At 42.4% G+C, this 20,985-nt stretch overlaps 1 protein-coding gene across 3 annotated transcripts in view; it reads left to right on the forward strand.

The window, feature by feature from the left end:
* Nucleotides 1–3,764: 3,764 nt before the first annotated feature.
* Nucleotides 3,765–20,985, forward strand: part of ABCA1 (ATP binding cassette subfamily A member 1) — a 91,871-nt gene continuing 74,650 nt past the window's right edge. For 2 of the 3 annotated variants that reach the window (XM_014266449.3, XM_026792886.2), the window contains exons 1-2: nucleotides 3,765–3,922; nucleotides 20,020–20,163. In XM_014266449.3, the coding sequence (XP_014121924.1) occupies nucleotides 20,098–20,163 (66 nt within the window). In that variant the 5' untranslated portion in view covers nucleotides 3,765–3,922; nucleotides 20,020–20,097. Of the gene's footprint in view, nucleotides 3,923–12,368; nucleotides 12,982–20,019; nucleotides 20,164–20,985 lie in introns of those variants that run through there. The other variant, XM_074533395.1, reaches the window with a different exon arrangement.

The raw sequence follows: 20,985 nt of genomic DNA on the forward strand, positions 1-20,985 counted from the left end.
AAAGAACTTGGTTTTCTAGATGAAATATCTTATGAGCTGACAACTATTAAACTATGGCTTTCTTTATTGCTGAAACCTATCATAGAAAACTTTGGTTTACACCAAGACATTTCTTGGTGTGCTTGTTTAAGCCCACAGTCTTCTGTAGTATCCTGACATTAGGAAACATCAATCTTTCAGAGTTAACAATGTTGTGTTTTGCCTTGTAGAAGTTACAAGTACAAAGAAACAACTTCCTCCCCACTTCCTCCTGTGAGAACACAGCGTGTTTTCCTATTTTCAGTTCCACCCCTTCATTCCACTATATAATGTCTTTTCCATGAACAGCAATTTTCATGTCCTCTGACCTCTCAGTAACTGGTGCAGCTAACTCTGCCAGTTTGCAGTCCTCCCTTCCACCCAGCCTTGGACCCTACTGGGGGCTGCTTGTTCAAAGCCAATGTAATGAGAGAATGGGTTGAAGGAGAGAAATAGCTTTTGGAAAAAGACAAAGGATCAGGTCTTATCTGAGAGCGCATGTCATGTGAACTGCATATTGGGCATAACTGGCAGGCCTTTAGTATTGCAAGATGCAAGGGAAGAGGCCATTAACTCCTCTGTGCCAGTAAAAGCGGCTGTCAGTCATTTTGAAAGGGATGAAAACAACCCACAGTAAGCCAAAACCTCAGCTAGGTGAAAGCAGCATGTGGTTGGTACTTCTGTTTAAACATATTTTAAAAAAAGAGCAGCCCCTAGGACAGGAGAGACTGGAGAAAATGTTATAACTGTGAGATGGACAAAGTGGAAGAGACACATGGAAGGAAGAGACACAGTCTTGGACAGAGTCGCACCATGCCAAAGAAGGGACACCCTGTGGGGAACTGTGGCATACTGTGAAACAGTGGAATAGTAAGGCAAGAAGCAGTGGAGGAAAGTTAGTAAGGAGCAAGCAACAGCAAAAAGAACCATTACACACTGACCCCAACTGCCCAGCTTGCCCACTGCCTCACAGAAAGAATTGGGGCAAAGGGATTGATTGTAACACCTATTGAAAGCAAGGGATGTCAAGACCAGAAAGGTCCAGGAGAGGTGCTTAACTTGGGCTGGGGAAGGAAGGAGAAAGGTCTTTCCCTAAGTGCTTATTTATGTCTGCCTTTTTCCTCTCTGTATCCGAATCAGTAGTTGAAATTTTGTGTCAGCCATCAATAAATTAAATTAAGCAGGAAGTCCCACATAAGACTGCTTTATCTGCAAAGGCCTATCATACCTTCCACAGGAGACAGAAGCCAGAATATTTGCTGTGCATGAAAGAGTTGGGAAGTACAAATGTCTTCAATAAATCTATAGGAGTCACATGTGCTCATCTGCCCTGAGATCTCAAACTACTCAAACGTAAGAATAGTTATTCTTAGAAACTATTTGCAGTGTGGCTATTGACTTTGTACAGCCTACTCATTGGATCTAATACTGGCCCTTCCCCTGTCATCCTTCTTTACCATTTGCCAATGCTTGTCCCCCACTGACCTCACATCACTGCATACCACAAGGAGAGCAGAACTGGGAAAATTATATCCAATGGTGCACAAGGATTTTCCGTCATCCTACAAGTATTTTAACAGAACAAAATAAATTAAATGCTCTGTTCACTTCTCATAAAGTGAACTTTATAAAGAGCTTTATAAAGTTCACTTCCCATAAACAGCTGTATATTATCTATCTTATTGAAAAATGTTGTTAAAATGTTTTAAGTGATGGCACCAACTCCCAGAATTTTGGGAATTCACACTTTCCTTAGAGGGATCTAGGTTTAAATAGACACCACTAGCAGAGCAATTGTCAGCTCATCAGTATTGACAGACCTGTTTCCACTGAAGTTAAATCACTAATTCTTAAAAAAATTCCATCCAATATAACCTCTCTTTTAAACTCCTTTTTATGTGGGATGAGGCATAACGCTGCTTTGTTGATTGTAAACTAAATATGCTCTTTCTCCCTGTGTTCTGACTAACCATGCAGAAATTCTTTGTTTTAGAATTTAAAATTACAATCCAGCAGTGTTTGGAAATGTGTAAAATGCAAAGCTCTAGCATATGGTGAAAAACACACAGCTTCATTTATACACTAAATAAAGTCCTTGTTTTTATTTCAGTTTTATCACCAGATGATGAAGGTGCAAACAGAATGAATCTGTTGAAGTCAGTGACATTATGTAGCAGTTACACTGGGGAAACCATGGTCAGAATCAGGAAATTTTTTATTTTGTCCTGCCTTTAACCCAATTGTGAGATGTCGACAGACAGGTACTGAGGGAAGGAGCTAGGGTCACAGTGAAAATGAATGTGTCATTTTTATTCAGTGTAGAAGGGTTTGCATTATTAATTTGAATATTCACTGCTATCTATGATACTCTAGTGCATTATGTCAGATTACAATCTGCCTGAGTTCTCTGGAATTTGCTTTCAGGTATTTGTATTTCTGTGCCACTTGAAAAAAATACCATGCTGGTAGTCTGAGCATGGAAATAAAAGCCAGGAAACCTGAAGATACGGTTCCCTCAGTAACCATGTGTCATCCAGATTGCTCACAATAAGGCAAAGCATTAACAGCATGAACGAAAACATCAACCACTTCACTGCAGAAAAGAAATGGCAGTGCATTATGTCTGTAGAGGGAATAATAATTTAGAATTGGCCTGCCTTTTGTGCATTACTTGTTTTCATTCACAGAGCATTTTATGCCTTGAAAATGCACTGCTATACTTTCACAAATTGCACTGCATGATTTTACGGGGCTCCTGATATGTAACATTTGGAAGGGCTTGCATGATGGGTGGTTTCTACGGGAGGACTTAATGTCGGAGGACACCTTCAGCAACCAGACATATTGCTAAGACCAGGACACTGTTCTGGTAAACAAAACACACTATCACTATTCACGGATTTTGTAATTGGAGCAGGTTGAGCTTTCTCACTGTGAACTGTTAAAAATAATTTGAGACCTGTTTTTATAAAGTTTGTGAATAGTTGTAAATTTCTCCATAAACTGTCACAACAGGATTCATCCTCATTTGTGCCTATCTATCCAAGTGTTACCTTTCACAGTTTCTTGACTTTTTATTGCCATAAGTCACGAGGAGTACAGGGCGTCTGGTCCTGTTGAAGCTGTTTATCTTTGAGTGTTTCAGGCCAACACTCTCGGTACACTGAGCACCTCCACAGCTGTACAGCTGAGGATGAATCTGTGCCCAGTTTGTACTGGCTTAGCTCAGGAGATGCGGGAAGCGGTGCAGGCCTGGAGACGTGGGCGGCTGGAGCACACTCACTTCACAGGTAACACCGTGCCCGGGTTTCTGCTTTTTCTTCCCACAGATCCGGGGAAGAGACGCCCGGGGGCCGGCGCGGGAGGCAAGGCGAGGGGCTGGGATGCTTCTCGACGCACCTGGGTGAGCGGAGTTTCACAAAAAGCAGCGAGTGCGGGTAGCGCACGGAGCGCCGTCCTGCTGCACGGCGCCGGGGCGGACGTACCCATGCTCGCAGTTTGTTTTTGGCTGCACTGTGCACGCCCACATGCAAATCGCCGCGCACTCCCCCACCCTCCCAACAGCAGCCGCTGCCGAAGGAAAATAAAAAAAAAACGAAGGGGGCGCGGAGAACAGGAGAGAAGAAAAAGAGGAAAGGCTTAGCAAACAGAAAAGAGAAAAGGCGACGCGAGAAGACCTCGGAGGGAGGGGAAAAGCAGTGTGCTGGGCGGCCCCGGTCGTGGAAGGGGCGGGCTAGCCCGCCGGGGGCAGCTCCGCGCCGCCCTATATAAGGCCCTGCGGGGCGGGGGCGCCCGGTAGCGGCAGCGGGGCCGGCGTCGGGGCCGGGAGCGGAGCCGGAGGGGATCGCGGCGCGGAGCAGGCGGCGGCTCCCCTCGGGACCGACGGCGGCTGCCGGCCGGGGAGGTAGGCAGGGGCGGGGGGGACACGTCCCGGGCAGCTGTCGGGGAGGCTTCCCACTTGTACCCGCTCCGCCTGGAACGGGCGGCACAAAACTAGAGAGAAAACGCAAATGAGTGGGGGTGAGGAGTGTGTGTGCTTTGTTATTGTTTTTGGGGGTTGTCTGTTGATTTTCTTTACTGCTTTGGAGTCTTTGTCTTCCGACGTGGTGCCACTCAATGTGCCGAGCCTGTCGGCAGCGCGGTTCGGAGGATGGTTTACGGCGTAGCGGTGCCTCGGAGAGGAACTGATAGTATTTATGTGTGTGTGTGTGTGTGAGGGGCGTGGTTGTGTGTGCTTATGTTTTAAAAAACAGTTATTTTATTTTAGCTTATCCTGAGCGAGGCGACTCTGACTTGGCAGCGCTCACGGAGGGTGGCTCACCTTACCGCTGCCTCTCCTGGCCCCGGTGGGTGCTAGAAGATAACGGGAGGGTTTTCATCCTCTTTACTCCTACGTGAATCCTGTAAAGTCGCGGGGGTGGGATAAGGGGAGGGCCTTGAGATGGAGGGGAGTGTAAAAATAAAAAAATCGATGTGGCTGCCTTTGTGATGGGCGGGAGGCTCAGCTGTATGCAACAAATCGTGCCTGCCAGACTGTTGTGAAGTCTGGTGTGCTACACTGCAACCTATCATCAGGCTGTTGTTACAAAAGACGAGCTGCACAGCAGCCCAGATGCTTAAAATATGTCTGGAAACATACTCGGATTCTAAATTACAAGTCCTTATTAAACCCTACTTTTTCCTAGTTTTAACCAGAAGTGTCCCCTTCCCCCCAGGCTGTTGGCCTGGGAGATTTTAAGGGCTGTACAAAAACATACTTAAGGGATCAAAGTTGATTTCAAGTGTGTTGGAATAGACCTCGGAGAAACCAGAGGGGTGTAAACCTATTCTAGATTAAAGCCTAAAATGAGTTGAACGTTTTTGAAAATTACTGCTATGGATTAATGCATTAAGATTTATTTTCACCTTTGAAAATGAGTTGGTCCTTGTATTGCAGAGAAGAGCTATGTCTTGGGGATGTTCCATTAACAACAGATGGTCAAGCCTGCTGTCGAAGGGCTATTGTAATGGAGCAGTCTTGCTCAGTTTTGAAAGGGGGTCATGGTAGTAAGCATTCAGTGCAAATGCTTTTTGTCCTTGGTGCTTGTGGCACAGCTTGACTCCCTTACAAGTGAGAATGGCAACATATGCTGACAACTTTCCTGTCACTCAAATCAGTGCGCGATTCCGTGATGACACAGTAGGATATGAAGCTAAATGGGTAGTACCTGGGACTCTGCAGTATTTTACTGATGTAACAGATAAAAATTATGTTGGTGGGTTTTCATTGTGCACATTTGAATTTTAATTTATTTAAGAGTGAGTAGTGTGACACAGTCTATATATCTGGTATGGGCAGGAACTTGATGCCTTTATTAATGATATACGAAGCACATTGTTTCTCATAGTTGTAGTTTAGTAGGGCTAACTATGGTAAAAATTAGAAGTCAACCCATAACAAAAATATGGGGCTGTAAGTTCAGCAGCACAGAACATTAGTGTTGCATAGTAGAATTTAAGTCGAACCTGTTGAGAATATTTAGCATTAAATAATAAAATATCATGTTTTTTAGCTCATTGTAGGTATTCTGAAGGGGTTACTAGCTGGTCTCTGGGCTACAAGAAATCACAATTTGCTATAATTTGTCATTGGAATGTAATAATCCAGCAGCTAGCCCAAAACTATTTACAGTAACTTTCCCCCAGTAAATTGTTGCTGAAGGACATGTTGCCATATGATAGTTACATGGCATAAACACCTTAGGTGCAGCTATATGTAAGATTTTAGTGTTTCTAGGAGTCATGGTAATCTTTTGGCTATTAGTTCCAAATTTCCTCTGAATAGAGCCGCCTAGCAGTGCAAGCAAGTATGCTGAAAGTTTTGTAATGGTCTCTTCACGCACAGAGGCTGAGGCACATTTACAAATCAGTGTGCCATAGGCAGCTGCTAGCCAACATTTTTTGTAATGCTAAATTTTTTTCAAACTCAAGACATCACTCAGTTATAGTGTGGTGGTATTGGTGTGATCAGAGACTTGATATAGTACCAGATTTGGTATATATTGTTCAGGAATAAGCCTTAGTGACTTAAACAAAGTAACAGGGGATGTTCTATGCAGATTCTGTGCTGAAGCATTCTCACCTGTTAGCAAGTGTAAAACACACATTTCTGGAAGGACTTCTTCCCTTGCCTATATTTCTGCAAGGCTGTTCTCTCACCATTGAGTTAATCTGGCAGAGTTAGACTCACAAAGACAGAGCAGGAGGATTGGTACTGAACTCATCCATCTGTAGCCAAATACGATCAGCTCTGCTAGTGTTTATTATGTGCATTGCACCATGCAGGCACAGTATTTCTTAGGGTGTGGTTTCTCCGGAACTTTAATCCAGAGTAATTGAAGATTGCTAGTGAGCTAGTAATGGACCTGCTTCATTTCCCCTGGTCTACCTATTCTTTTCTCTCTCTGTCTGTTTCATCCTTTGTGCAGACACTGGAGTTCACCAGCCCAGGGTGAGTAATTGGAAAAAAACTCTTCTTTTTGCATGATGGTTTTTTTGTTTCTTTGTTTGTTTTTTCACCCCAGCATCCTGTGTTCAGAGTCTTCTCATGGCTTTGTGAGCACTGGTGCCAGCACAAAGATGATGACAGAAGGGAGCAGAGGGGGACCCAAACTACCACTTTGTTTGAGTAACCTTGAAGCAGGCACCCTCAGCGGTAATGTAGGTCTTCTAGGCTGGGCAACACACCAAGTCCTGAAATAAGTCCAGAGGCCATGGCTGACCAAACTTCATCATGCTTTTCTTTTGTTAGTAATTCTTGATGACTCCTGTGAGAGGAGCTAGAGTCAGGGTTTACTATGTTTAGTAAAACACATTTTATGTATAAGATCGATTTTCCTTGATTATCTGGGACTGCTAGGGACTCTGCCTGTTTTCTTCAGGTCTGGCATAGAAGAAATTCACTCTCTCTAAGATTGTTTCATATTTATGCCAGCTAAGGGTTTGAATTCTGAATGCTAGAAACTTTTTTAGTGCAGTGGATGAGCATGCACATCTGCAGTTGCTGATACTAAGAGTATAGATAAAAAATACCTTGGTAAGACTCTGCTTCTAGTGTTTAAAAGATGATCACCACAGAAAAACCCAAAAGTTAAAATGTCTCATTCTGTAGCTGCATGTCTTGCTTGTGTTGATTACACAAAAGTAATACTGATAATTCAGAAGAAATAGTATGACTAAAACTACTGAATGGAGTACCAAAAGTACCCTGTTCCCTTTCTTTAAAATACTGGGCAGCAAAGCTAGTCCTGTCTCTTTAGCATTTTTGATTGGGAGAAAGTATTTTTGCTTGCTTCAATGACCAAGAGGGAGACAGAGTAGGATGGAAAACTGTTGATGCAGCTTTTCTGACGCAACAGTCTAACACTGTAGGAAAAATGGGAGCGTTCAGATCTTTATTTGTGGGTTATTAGCAAAAAAGCTTGATCATAGGTTGATCATAAAAATGCATGTCAGTTTGAATGCCATAAGTATCCACATACAAGCTGACCTTTTTCCTCTGCTATTTTGCTGGAGGAGTGTTGCTTAGCAGAGCTCTGCCTAATGCAATGGGATTGGTTTGCGTGGTGCCGACTTTGTTAGAGAACAATTGGAGTTGGAGAAAAGGGAGAGCAAAGAGCCTTTCTAAGATTGTTCTGGCTTGGGCTAGATAGCAAGGCTGTTCTCTGTGAAAAAGCAAAGTTTGAGCCTTTTACCACGCAGTTCAGGGATCATTCTGGGGATCTGGTTTCCTTTTTAGCAAATAGCAGGCAGGGTTGTGTGGAGGTGGCCAAAACCTGTTAGCACTCTACTCACTTGACTCTGAAATAACTTGCCATTTACTGGTCTGTTTCCAAATGGGTGGTTGTTCTTGGGAGCAAGCAAGCCATGCAGCGAATTCATTAGCCTAGTACTTGTTAAATTGATAAAGCTCAGAATTAAGCCACACGGAAGGTCTTGGAGCAGCAGTTTTGGTGATGTGAGTGACAAGAGCAAGGTTAGGGACCAGGAAAACTTGGATCCCAGCACCTCTGCCCTTCTTGTGATGACTTGACTGTTTCCTCTTATCTACTTTCACTTACGTTCTAGTAATAGCATTACCAAAGTTTATACTCTTTATGGTAGAAGTCAGAGTGTTTTTTCTCATATTCAGCAGGTAACACATCTTTTTTTGAAGATGTCAGGCTCTGTTGCCAGTGCCAGCAAGCTGGGTTTAAGTCCAGTGTTTTTAGAGATATGCCTGTTTTGATAGTTGAATTTTTGTGCCTAAAAAAGAAACAAGCAAGTTATCATCAATGTTCTTCGAGAGCTGTATTAATGAGGATTATTTGATATTCTGGGGATCTATTGGTGGTTTTTTTTTTTCTCTTCCTGTTATTTTAATTATGTTCCTGCAACAGGAGTTTGGCTATGACTACCAATAAAAAGAGTTAGAACCAAACTTAAATGGTTTTAAAAACCCCAGACTCTCCTCACCCAAACAATAAAGCAGCACTGAGGTTTTCTGAATGCATATCCATGGATATTTATTTGTGGTGCTAGTACAGGAACCAAAGTTCAAAATCTACTCTTCCTCTGAATGTGATGTTCTTATTTAATAAACTTAATTGAATAGATCCTGCATTTGTATTTTTATCTGCCAATGGGAAAAATGCTTTTTAAGTTCATTTGTTTTAAGGTAATTTAGATATTTTAATTATTCTTTACCCTATTAAATCAGAGTAGCAATTCTTACTGCTTTGCTTCCCATCTCTCAAACCTACATTTAAATATTCATGCTAAAATAAGCAATAAGAGGTTTTCTACTGTGTTTGGAGAGATCTGGACTCAGTTTTCTCTTTTAGCAAACTAATATAATCACCTGTCAGTTTTCATATTTCTTCACAGATTTTATTTTTCCCAGATAACTTTTGTCATTCTTCTGATTGTCAGCCATGTCTCCCAGACCTGCATTCCACATTTTTGTGACATACTCTTAATATTTGTCTCTACATCTGTCCTCCCAATTATGTTCATGTATATAAAACCAGATATAATTGCAAAATGGGGTTGTCTGTTGCGGTGTGCCTTGGCTCCAGTGGAACTTGCTCAACACTATTAAAGATATTCTAAACTTAATGTAAAAAAATGTATGTTTTGAATCCTATATCCATAACAATCTTGCAAAATTTATTTTTGCTCACCTTGCTCTCTTGTAAGCTTATTGCTTTTTCCATTTTGTTCTACTTCTGCATTTGCCTGCTGTTTGGAGTCATGTGGTTGAAATTTAGTTGACCACAGCTCTTCAGCTGTGTTTAGTCCCTTGAAGCTTTAGGAGCAAACTAATGGAGCTCCATCCGGAAAATATTTCTGAATTGTGAGGTGGAGCTTAGGACTTGCACAGATTATGCTGTCCTTCCTTCCTGGATATGTCTGGCATGATGTTGAATCAGGTGTATTTGCTTTGCATGGCTTTTACTGCCATGCTCACGCTAAGGATTGAAGCTTCAGTGGCAGGGGGAGCAGCTGGAGCTGAAGAGTAGAAAGCGTGAGTAACAACTGCTTGCTGTGTGGATCAGGCAAAACGGGAAGATTGTCACACGCTTTCTGGCAGTGCTCTGAGCTAGCTGCCCTGTGCCACACCTGACTCAGCAGGTATGTGGGCTGCCTTATCATGTGTGCCAGCTATTTTCATATTCTTCTATGAATAACTTTAGAGATAAGTGGTTATTGAAGTCTATACGGCTTGCCAAGGTTCATCATAAATTCATTGCTCTTCATAGATTCTTCTGACACTGATTTCAAAAGTACTTAGGCATCTCTTTATCACTTCGGTGGATTACCATGTCCCATATCAGCACAGCTAGATGGTAGCTATGTGGGAGCTGAGGTCTTATTGTAGGCTTTACAGACTCCAGCTCTGCTCAAGCTGACAATGGCTGCTAAATACTTACTTTGCCAGTTTATTGCTTTCTTTCGTCAATGTCATTTCCTTTCATTGTGCTAGAGGCTTTTTCTTGGCTGATGTTTTTCTGCATATTTCAGGGATATTTTTGTTTTGTTTGCTGTTACTTATAGCTGTGCCACAGATATCACTGCAGTTGTGTAGAAATCAAGTTTAACTGACATCTTATTCTTTTTGCCTCTGAATCTCAGAGGCACCACTGTGATGTTCTCTACGCTATAAGCCATGTTGTGTTCTGCTCTGTTACTGAAAACATGCGCTGGTTTATGGCATGATGTTCCCAAATGGCAAAGATGGAGAGGAAAATAACACTAGTTTCTTTTGATGTTACAGGGTAGGCATACACTCAAACTGCAGTTTAATCTTGTGCTGAACACTGTTGGTGTCCTTGTCTTTCCCAAGATAGACAGCAAAATGTAGGAGAAATCACTCCTTTCTGAAAAAGTCCTCATGAATGTGATGATAAAAGCCACAAAGTTTCATACCTTTGCTTAGCAGAAGATAAAAATATGCCATATGCTTCAGTGGCACTGCAGTAGGATCATGGAGTGCCGGTCAGTGTTGTACTTTTTAAAACCTGGTATCTGTCTGATTAGTGTAAGTGATTCAGTGACCAGAATGTTCTATGGGAGGGGTGGTGGTTGAAAGCATTTCCAAATATTGTTTGAGCATGTGGATTTCTTTTGGGAAAAGCTGCTTTCCTGGGGAGGTTGTGTCTTCCTTCTCCCCTTTGTGATTGCTGCCAAGCAGAAAGGTACCTTTTGCAATGTGAAATTCTTTACCCCTTTTTCCCAGTTGCAGTTATTTTGTCCTTCAACAGGATATGTCAAAAGCTGGAAAAACTGACTGGAGATGTGTAGCACAGCTTTTTGCAAACTGTGTGCTGATTATACTCTAATCACTCAGAGATCAAAGCTTAATGACATGAATTGAGCTCAAATGTTGCAATTATTATTTTAGCAGGATGTTCTATTATTTCTACATTCCACTAGAAAAGAGCCATTCTATGAGAGCCAAAAAAAAAAAACCCATCTGCTAATATGGACTATGGAGTTTTGGACATTGGCCGTGATAAAGCAAATCACATTTTGTGTTTGTTTTTGCCAAAGAATGGACTAGATTCTTGCCTTTTTTTTTCTTCCATGGGCAAAGCAGGGGACACTCAGTGTAATGTTGGAAGTTGAAATGCTTCACGTATTTCACAACCTTCTAGTGGAAGCTGTTTTTTTTTTTTGTTTTTTTTTTGTAAAATAGATGACTGCATTTCATCTTGCGTATTGTACTTGACCCTTAAGCAATCCTCTTGCCTAAGTGCATACCACAAATGTGCAATGCACATTTTTGCATGCGCATTCCTTAGGGTAAATTGAGCTATGGTGCATGCAAACTTGACATCTTCCATTGCATTGGAGTTGTGCTTGTTTTCATCAATGAGCCCTCCATAAGCATCCTAGAAGTAATGAGAACCAGTTGTTGTGGTCATTCTGGTAGGCAGCTATTGCTGACCTGTGACAGGTTTTTCAAAATTACTTGGCATGTTGTGTCACAAGGGAAGGTTGTAAAGCAGCAGTCATTTTTGAAAATGTGCATGTGCGTAAATAGTTTAAGGAGGCACTGAGGACTCTGAAAAATGTAGTCCAGTCTTTATTATGGAGCAGTTTATAAGCTAGTGTTTTCCTCTGTGATGAAGTGTCCCATTTTTTTTTTTCTGATTGATAAGGATAAGCCCACCAGTGTCTGTGTATATCCTAGGAGTTTGGGTTTGACAGGAGAGGCAAGTTAGATACTCTGAACAGTTTAGGACCACAAATGTCAGTGTTCATTGTATTAATTTTGGGCCAGGTCTTTCAAAATTATCATCTGTTCATAGTGGAGCATTCAGAACTCAGCACATCATATACTGACTTATGAAATACCTATTTGCTCAGGTCTCATGCCAGGGCTAAATAACTTTAGAAGCCCCTTGCCATTTTGCCTGAAGAGTTGAGAAGTCAGATTTCTGCTCCTGACTTGGCCTTATGTTGACCTCGAGTCATTTCAGAGCAGGATCCAGGCTTGCTTCTCTGTGTAGTACTTAGTGCTGCAAGTAGAACCTAATACTGGGCTTGGGTTCTGTCACTAGTTGTTTTCATAGCAGCAGTTCAGGTAGGTTCTGAATAAGTATTTTATTGCTGACCTATGCTGAAAGAAGTCCTTTTCCATTGATTGTCGTCAATATTCTGTGAGGTTGGAGTCCCCTTAAATAAGAATGTGAAATTATTTATTTGGTGTTATGTGGCGGTGTGCATGTGGCATCAAACCAGAGGTGGCAGGTTGCTACAGGTAATCCATGAGCCTGCTTCATCAGCTTTTTGATATTTTGGCGTTAGCCTTTAAAAATTGGTTTTACCAAATTTTACATGGTCCTCAAGGAGGGAAAACAAATTCAACTGGATGGCCATGTTGAAAGTCATTTACCAGTTGCCTTCAGTATTAGTAAGCACTGGAGAACAAGACTGTTTACTACCTAACTCAAGACCAGGTAGTCAGTGAGGGAAGTAAACCAGTAGAGGATCTTGCCAAGAACCACCACTAAAATACTGTTGTTTGTCACCCTAATCAAATTCTTTTCTGCTGACCCAGAAGCTCTCCAATCACATAGCTAGGAACAAGGAGTTGGTTTGTGACATGACCTGGGTGATTTTGAAGAGGAAAGCACTCCTCACTGAAGAGCTCTTTAGATGGAATAGAAAACTTTGTGTCTCTTATGCATTTGGCAAAAGGGAAAGAAATGTCCCCTGCGGGGAGATTATGAAAGACCAGCTTTTAGTGTCTGTGTGCCTCCAGTGATAACGATCCTGCGTCCCAGGCAAGAGCCCATAGGTCCAAAGCTCACACCTCCACTGCTGATCCTGCACTTGTTGCATCTGCTACAGACTCCAAAAGTGCTTAAGCCAGGAGACGGATGTGTGGGATCTGATGGTTTCATTCTAATCTCTGCTTTTGCTTGCTTGTGGCCTTAGGTGAGTTGACTGAACTCTGCTGCTAATGCTTTTTATGGCATCTTTTTGCAACCTATTTCAGGCTCTTTGGGTTAAAAGATTACTTTAAAAGACTGGCACTGTTATTTGTATAAAATTATCATTGTTCAGGTGGCAGTTTCACCCCTTTCCTAGAGCTCCAATAGATGTCATAAGTTTTTTGACTGCTTGGAAGTTTTCGTGATGGGAATGCCAGCTTTGTTCCTTTGTGTTTTGCAAGCTTAGTGGGACTTTAGATCACAAAATGGACATTACTTTTGGTTCTTTATTCACTGTTTCTACTGCCTGCTGGGGATTTTATGTCCAATTAGATCTCTAGCTGCAGGACAAAAATGGCTTGCACTTGTCCACAGCTGCTCTTTATCTAGCCTAATCTTAACATAGTCGGGCTCAATACTGTTTTTCTCCTAGTTACAGCTTTTTCTCCTAGTTACAGCTACTGTGCTGGAAGAAGGGAAATCCTGGTGTTTGGCAGAGAAGCGGCCAAGGTGCTAGACCTTGACTTGGGGATTTAGTTCTGGACTCTAGACTTAATTGTACCTCTGCTGTACTAGTGCCCATCCAGGCCACTAGTCCTCTGGTGGTTTGTCTTGTGTAGATCAGTGTAGTGGTTTTGGTTCACCAGTTTAAGATTTCCTGGCCAATGCACCAGTTAATGTTGTGGATTCAGTGCTGGCCAAATGTTAGTGCGCTCACTTGAATATACTTAATCATTTCTTGCTGTGAGATAGGATTAGGAGGAAGGCAAAACAGGCTCAAAACTTTAAAAGGGTATAAAGAAAACTTTATCAACAGTAACTAGAAGAAAGAATAATAAGAATCAGAATGAAACCTTTAGAACACTTCTCCCCCCCTCCATACATCCCCTCTTCTTTGTCACTTAAAATGTAAAGAGACAAGACTTGGGACTTCTAAGTCAGTTCTGTTCTAGAACTACTTCAAGAATAGTCTTTCTTCAGTTCACTTAGGGAGAGGGGTTTCTCTTGCCATGCCTTGGAAACTTCTCTACAAGAACAGTTCTCTTGTAGCTTTTAATTTCCACAAATAGCAGCTGCCCAGGAATCTGCAATCATGAAATCCCTCCCATCTTTCACAGCTTTCCCACAGCTGCATTTATGGGCCAGTTTATGGGGTACTATTTTAAAGATGAGCTGTTCAAGAGTAAAGGTTCTCTTTATCTCTGAGATCATCATCATCTCTGGGAACAGAGGTCTTCTTTTTCCCTGGGAGCAGAGGGTCTTCATCACTCTTCTCTCTGTTCAAACTTCTCATGGGATCACAGCTACTTTAACATCTGCTTGCTTTAGCATAGATGCCTTTGCTCATACCTTCAAACATTTCATCTCTCCATACTTTTCAATGAGTTAGAGGGAAAAAGAGTCTGATGTATCAATTATATTCTTCTCCATAGCCTCACAAGAGGATTTCAGCCTGAACTTAAGACATCTCTTCATTCTCCTTCCATCTGGGACTTGAGTCTTTCTTCATTGATCTTGGTGTCTTCATGTTGGTCCTTCCTCTACGTGTCTTGACTCTGTCCTTTTCTTTCACTCGAGGGAGAATTGAAGGTCTGTAAGTCTCATTTATGCATTGAAAGAGTTAGCATCTCGCTCAGGGCCTGCTGATGGTCACATGATTCCTGCGGGGCCGTGGATGAAGCAGTCGTGGTGATGGATTTTCAGGCCGCGCTGGAGCTGTGTCAGCCGCATGGCTGGTGTCTGGCCCCTGCTGCTCTCAATTCCAGCCGCAGGGCCGCCTCTGGCCTCAGGCACGTGGTGTTCGCACTGCGGGGACAGGATGTCAACAGCGTGGCATGGCCCTGCCCTGGCCGGCCCCACGGCCTGCCCTCCCCTGCCCGGCCAGCGGGCTGCGAGGGGGGAAGATCCTCTCCAGAAGCCGGAAGAAAGCTTTTTCCCGGGCTTTGTTCGTCTCTAGTGTGTGTGCTCGCGGAGGCTGTTCAGCTTTCTAGTGGTTTAACAAAGTGTCAGTAGTCAGAACTAGCTACTGATTGGTTTTGTCGGGCGCAGAGGAAACAGTTAGCAGCTTCTCTGAGAAAATCACTCCCGTGACTGGCTTCTTCCCGCCTCCCCTAATATCGATTAATGCAAAACCAGCACAATCAGAATGTCAGTTCATGAGTGAGGCCCTTCCGACCTGCCTTCATATCCACGGTCCTGAGAGGGATCTGCTCTCCACTGACGGCATACAGATCACTGAGGGACTCTAGATCTGGGATTTGCCGAATTCACGTGGCTCGTGATATTGTTTCCTTCACAAAATGCAACTTGACACTACCTAAAACAAATTAAATGTCAAGAGATTTATCAGCGCTCAGAAAGAGGACTGTATTTCTGCAGAAATCCAATGTATATGTTTTAGTTGCTTCTTTTCTTCCAAAATGAGTCTCATTTGACTTGATACTTGTAGAGACGAGATCTATTGGAGTTAAGCACATGTACAGATTTTTTTGTCTGGGGCAGGAAGCAGAAGTGCTAGATCATGTATGCTTGTGAGAAGGTGCTGGCTCCTGTAGCTCACAAGGGCATCATGTGTAGCTGTTAGATTTGTACTCTCCATGGCCACTTGATCTGTGGAAAATTGCCTGTGGTGGTAGCTTCTGTGAAAATGTGACTTAAAGGATGAGAGCTGCTAGCTTATTTCATGAAGGCCACTGAACCTTCCATCAACTGGTGAAACCTTTTTAGACCTGCTGACAAGGACTTAGTTTAAATAGTTTAAATTGTCTGTAGTGTCTTGCCAGAGCCCTGAAATGTTCCAGTCTTGTAAGGTTTTGTAAGTTCACTTTGTTCCCTCTTGAAATAGTGATTTAATTTTTTTTTCTCTAGGGGAAAGGTTTTTTTGCCTCCCCAAAGAAAGCAAACAGCTGCATTGTTTGCAGAAAGCCGCTTTTGAAGGCTATTTCATGTTTACTTAGTACAGACACCAGGCAAGGGGGTGGAGAACTGATTTTCTGCCACTTGAGCTTTTTACTTTCTAAATCTGCAGCTGTAAAGGGGTTAGGTTTGGAGACTATTGATACACCAGCTAATGGACTTTTCAACAGCCATTCTACTTTGAAATAGTGGCTAGCAGCCTTTCTAGAAAGAGAGGGCTGGCCAAAGGATGTATTTCATTGCCATCATTTTCAGAGGTTGCCCTGTAGCCTAACTTTCTCTTGAGTAATTTTCTGAATTGCAGAAAATGAGATGAAATTGCAGCTGTGTAGGTCTGGAGGCTGTTCAGGGTTTCTGCACCAGGGCGAAATGTCATGTGGAGAGAGTCTTCTGCAAAGGCAGACCATGGAACAAGTGCATGTAATCTGTGCTTTTAATTGTGTGGCTGGGTATTGAGCTGTGGTACTTCATATCACAGGAAAACTAATGCTATGGGGATGGATTCCTGCAGCTTTTCATACTCTAGACAGAAAGCAGTATTTCTGCTTCAGAGTTCTGGGTGAGTGTCAGGAGTGATCACTGATAGCTGCTGTTGGCTCAAAATTTTACACACATGAGACATAAAAGCAATCATTGGAAACTAACAGAGTTTTGGCACTGCAGCACTAAATGGCAAGTTGTATTTCCCAGATGTGTTCAACTTATCAGACTGGTCTGATGTGGAGATAAAGTAGGACTTCACTTTTAACCAAGTTGGAAGTACTGGGTTGATTAGTTCTCTGCATCTCTGGCTTACACAATAGTTCTTGCCTATTGTGAGCTGGAAGAACATCTGAAAGGACGCTCAGCCATTTTGCTCTGGTATTAGTATTAGTTTGCTGAGTGCTTTCTGATCGGTTAGTTATTCAAGTGAACCTTTTGTCAGCAGTATGCCAAGTATATCAGCCTCTGGATGAAAATCAGAGGTGACTACTAACAAACCTGTTCCTTGGTGTGTAACAGATACTGACTGGGGCCTACAGTGTCATTGCAGTTGTCACCTGGCATGGCTGGAAGAACTGGATGTGCTTCAGGCTCAGGTGTTGTGCTCTTGGTGATTAATCCACTGTTAGGCTCTATGCTCTACTTTAAGGCAGGGATTTAGCTGGTATGCCTACATCTGGACAGTCCTTAAAAGTCAGTATTTTTATGTGGTTTAAAACTTTTGTCCAGGCAGAACAGGCCAGATCATTTGCTTTGTTCTGCTTAACTCCAGAGAACTGAAGTTCAAGCAGGTTGCACAGCTGAGTCTTCCTGGCTGTGCATGCTTCTGGCTGGTCAGCTGAGATGAGTTAAATGATAATTAGTGCCCGTAGCTCACTGGTTTGCTAATGTGGAGATGAATGTTACAGCCTCTATAAAGCAGTATTTCCATGTTCTGGATCCTGTGGACTGACTGCAGTTGCAAGGGATCAGTATCTGAATTTTCACTGATGTGCATTAAACCAGCTACCCTTTGATTTGGGTACCCATTCCACAGACTGGTTGAAATTCTGTTTTGTCTCTGTGCGGGGTATTAAGGTGCAGGAGTAGAGTCTAATTCCATTGATGAGAACACCAAAAGTCCCTTTAACTTTTCATGGGATATCATTTGTACTCTTCCTGCGGCACTTTATTCTTATGGGTTTTGGTGTTTAGCTTTAATTTCTGGAAAACATTGGAAATTAGGGGTTTTTTCGGAGATTTAGTAGTATTGGGGACCTGAGAATGAAGTATGGAGTGGGTACTCTGAACACCCTTCTGAAGATAAATAAAAGCTGTTGCACAACTACCTGTAACTGTTAGAAGGCTGTGCAGTCCCTTCCATACTTCTGTATGCCAAACTTGTGCAGAGGCTGCAGGATTAGGCTCAGGCAGCAAAGATTGTTTAGTGGCTTGGTGGGGAGCACAAAAAAATCAAATGGAGGTCTTTGACCCACAGACCAGCACCGGTATCCTTGTGGAAAAACGCATGAAAAGAGCAATTGTCTTAGTGTTCTTAGAAATATTTTGGTACCACATTATTGGTCAGGAAGGGCCTGTGTACTGTGTGAGAAGTAATCTAGGTTTCTCTTTAGAGTGAGTAAAAGTGTTGCCGAATCCCCCAAATACTATTCAGAAACTTAAGGGGTGGAGGTAGTACAAAGGATAGGTAACAATATTCCCTACTTAGCTGTGTTGCTAGGTTGATTGCAGCTTTAGATATGTAATATTGACATCAAGAGGAGGTGCTTCAAAGACCTCCCCTCCCATATCTAAGGCTGTGAGCAGAGGGGTGCTTTGTATGGGTGCAGTCATCAGCCAGGATTTGTCCTCTGAGATTCTCCTCAAAGGGCAGGCTTTTTCCCTGCTGTGGATATGCCAGTAGCCTGACAAGTGCCTTTCCCTAAGTATGCCTGGGAATTCATGGTCTATCAGCCAGATGTGCATGCATCTGCAATGTGTTAGTGTCAGGGTGATCCAGCCAGCAGGATGCACTGGGTACGGAAGGATGGCTGTCCTGCCTGATGAGTTGGGCATCCCTCTGTGAAAGTGTGTCTGTGGAGGTCCTATCAGTGAGTTAGAGCAGCACCTGGCAGAGGTTAAGGGGCCCATGCTGACTGTATGCTCCACTGCTGATGTGCTGGTATGAGGTTCAGTTTGTAAGGTTTTGTAGGCATCTGTTATTACTCTGTGGTTCTCTGTACTGGCGTGAAGAAATACTGTTGACCTGTTGTGATTCTACAGTGTAATCATCTACGAAACTCAGTGTAACAGGCTTATATTTGTTAGTCATGTTAGGGAATTTTTTTTGTAACACGGACCTACATTATTAAGAGACAAGTTTTTAGTCTGCAAGTCATTGTACTAATGGAATTTACTTTTGGGTAAGACTTAAAGATGACAATTGTTCATCATCTCAAAGCTCACATCCTTAATTTTTCGTCTAATCTTACTTCAGTGTAGGTCTGGCCAGAGAATTTCCTGAGGCGGTCTTATGTTCCTAACACATTTACGTATTTTTGGTAATCTTTTCAGTGCTGTTTGCAATCAGGCATGCAACTCTGAATCTTACGGCTAGGATGCATGGGACACTAGAATCAAAAGTATGTGTGTTCCCAATTTAACAGGCGTTGGAAAGAGTTGTTCTCTTGGTGTGTGTTTGAATAAATTGCTAGTTGTCCTCTTAATGCTAATTCTATCAACTGAGTGTATTCAGGTACATAAATCAGAATTAATTTAATGTGGATTAACTAAGTTCCTGTGCAGACACTTGCTCAGGATTCAACTGCTCTTAATTTGAAGTGGCCTTAAAATTCAGAAGTAAATTAAGATATGCTGAATTAATTCTGGAAAAAAGGTGTAATGACTAACTAATATAGTGAAAGCTCACCTTAGCGCTTTAAGATTGAGCCTTGCTGGAAAGGTATGTGTACCAAGCTCTATACTATGCTTTTATTAATTGCCACGAAAGAGAATAATTTTTAAAAATAATTTTTAAATCCCATGTGCTCTTGTACTGTAGCAAGACAGACACTTAATGCACAAAAATTTTCCATTTACTTCATCTAAATTTTAACAACCCTAGCATTATTCTTAATCACTTACCTTCAAGGGAACAGGCATTTCTCCCTTGCCTGTTAAATGCACAGTAGTTTTGCCTACAAGCAGTGTTGACTGGAATTCAAAATGAGGATTTTCCTAATTTGGCAGGCAGCTTTTCACCATAATAGTGTACATGGAAAGAGGCTTTAAAGAAAAGTATTGAATTGTATGGTTCAGTGTTATTTGGAGGAATCTTTGAATAATTTTTCAAAGCCTCTTACTTATTCTCATTCTGGGCTGTCCTTGCTCTTGCAATTTCTGGGGCAGAAAATAAGAGAATTGTATTGCAAACCTCTTTTTGTGCTTTAGAGCTCTGAGATAAGAAACGGTGAGTCTAAGTTTGAGCTTACTGAGACCCATGAGACTTGGCTGGAGAGCATGTGGTGTATGGGGTGTTCCCTGAAGAGGTTGCAAGGTCACAGAGTGAAGCCTCTTGTCTTTCCCGATCTTGTTGCCTTTTCTGTTTTGAACAACAAAACTTTTGCCTTCCAACTTTTTTCCTGTTTTTCTTTTCTTTCACCAGTTAATGCCTGGCCACAACATCTGTACTGTGTACTGCTGCTGCTACATAAAGGGAGCTTCTAGGCTTTGCTGAAGGAAGATGGCTTTCTGGACACAGCTGGGATTGCTGCTATGGAAGAACTTTACCTACAGAAGAAGACAGACTGTAAGTACTAGCCCAAGGGTGGTTTGAGATCTTAAGTTACAGTCTTGCAGCTTGCATGACTATACAGCTTTTCAAGAAAAACAGGGAAACATCCTGTGTCTTACTTAATGTTCATCCTTTAGTGATCCCTGGCTGAACAACAGGTCTGGCTTTGGAAAGACCCTGTTCAGACTGGAGAGTGTGGTGGGTGGACCGACACCAGAGGGCTTGAAGGTGCTCAAGACTTCTGTCCTGAATTCCAGTGTGAGAGAGTGTTGGAGTACTGAAACACTGGTGTCAGGTCAGGCAAAGAGGGTGCTTGACTGCTGTGTGCAGCAAAATAGATGTGAAATGAGAACCTGTGCTGAGACCTGCTCCGCTCTGTGGGTGAGACATTGCCAGGCTGCAGTGATGTGCCTGTGAGTCTAAAACGTTTTGAATGCTGCAAGCTGCAGCAATGGCAACAAAATCCTGCCACTTCCTAATGGCAGAGGTGGCAGAGGCAATAGCAGATATCTTCGGCCACTTTAATCATTGAGGGTATCCCAAACCTGCTATGTGACTTTACAACAGAAGATATAGATTAGGTGGATGGCATGAAGCATGTTCTTGTAGCGGCACGAGGATAAACCCAGGTAATGGATATTCTTCTGCCAAGATGTGTTCTGAGTGGCTGAAATGCTGTCCTCACCATCTGTTAACAGTGTAGAAATTTACCTGTTAAGAATAGACAATATATAAGAAGAATTTCTCCTTGTGATAAGAAGGGCACAGGAGTGTGGATCCAGTATGGTGTTCTTAGAATTCTTTTGCCTTAAGATTGAGACCTCATAGGATGCTATA

Source organism: Zonotrichia albicollis, chromosome Z (assembly GCF_047830755.1).
Source record: "Zonotrichia albicollis isolate bZonAlb1 chromosome Z, bZonAlb1.hap1, whole genome shotgun sequence".
Lineage (NCBI taxonomy): Eukaryota > Metazoa > Chordata > Aves > Passeriformes > Passerellidae > Zonotrichia > Zonotrichia albicollis.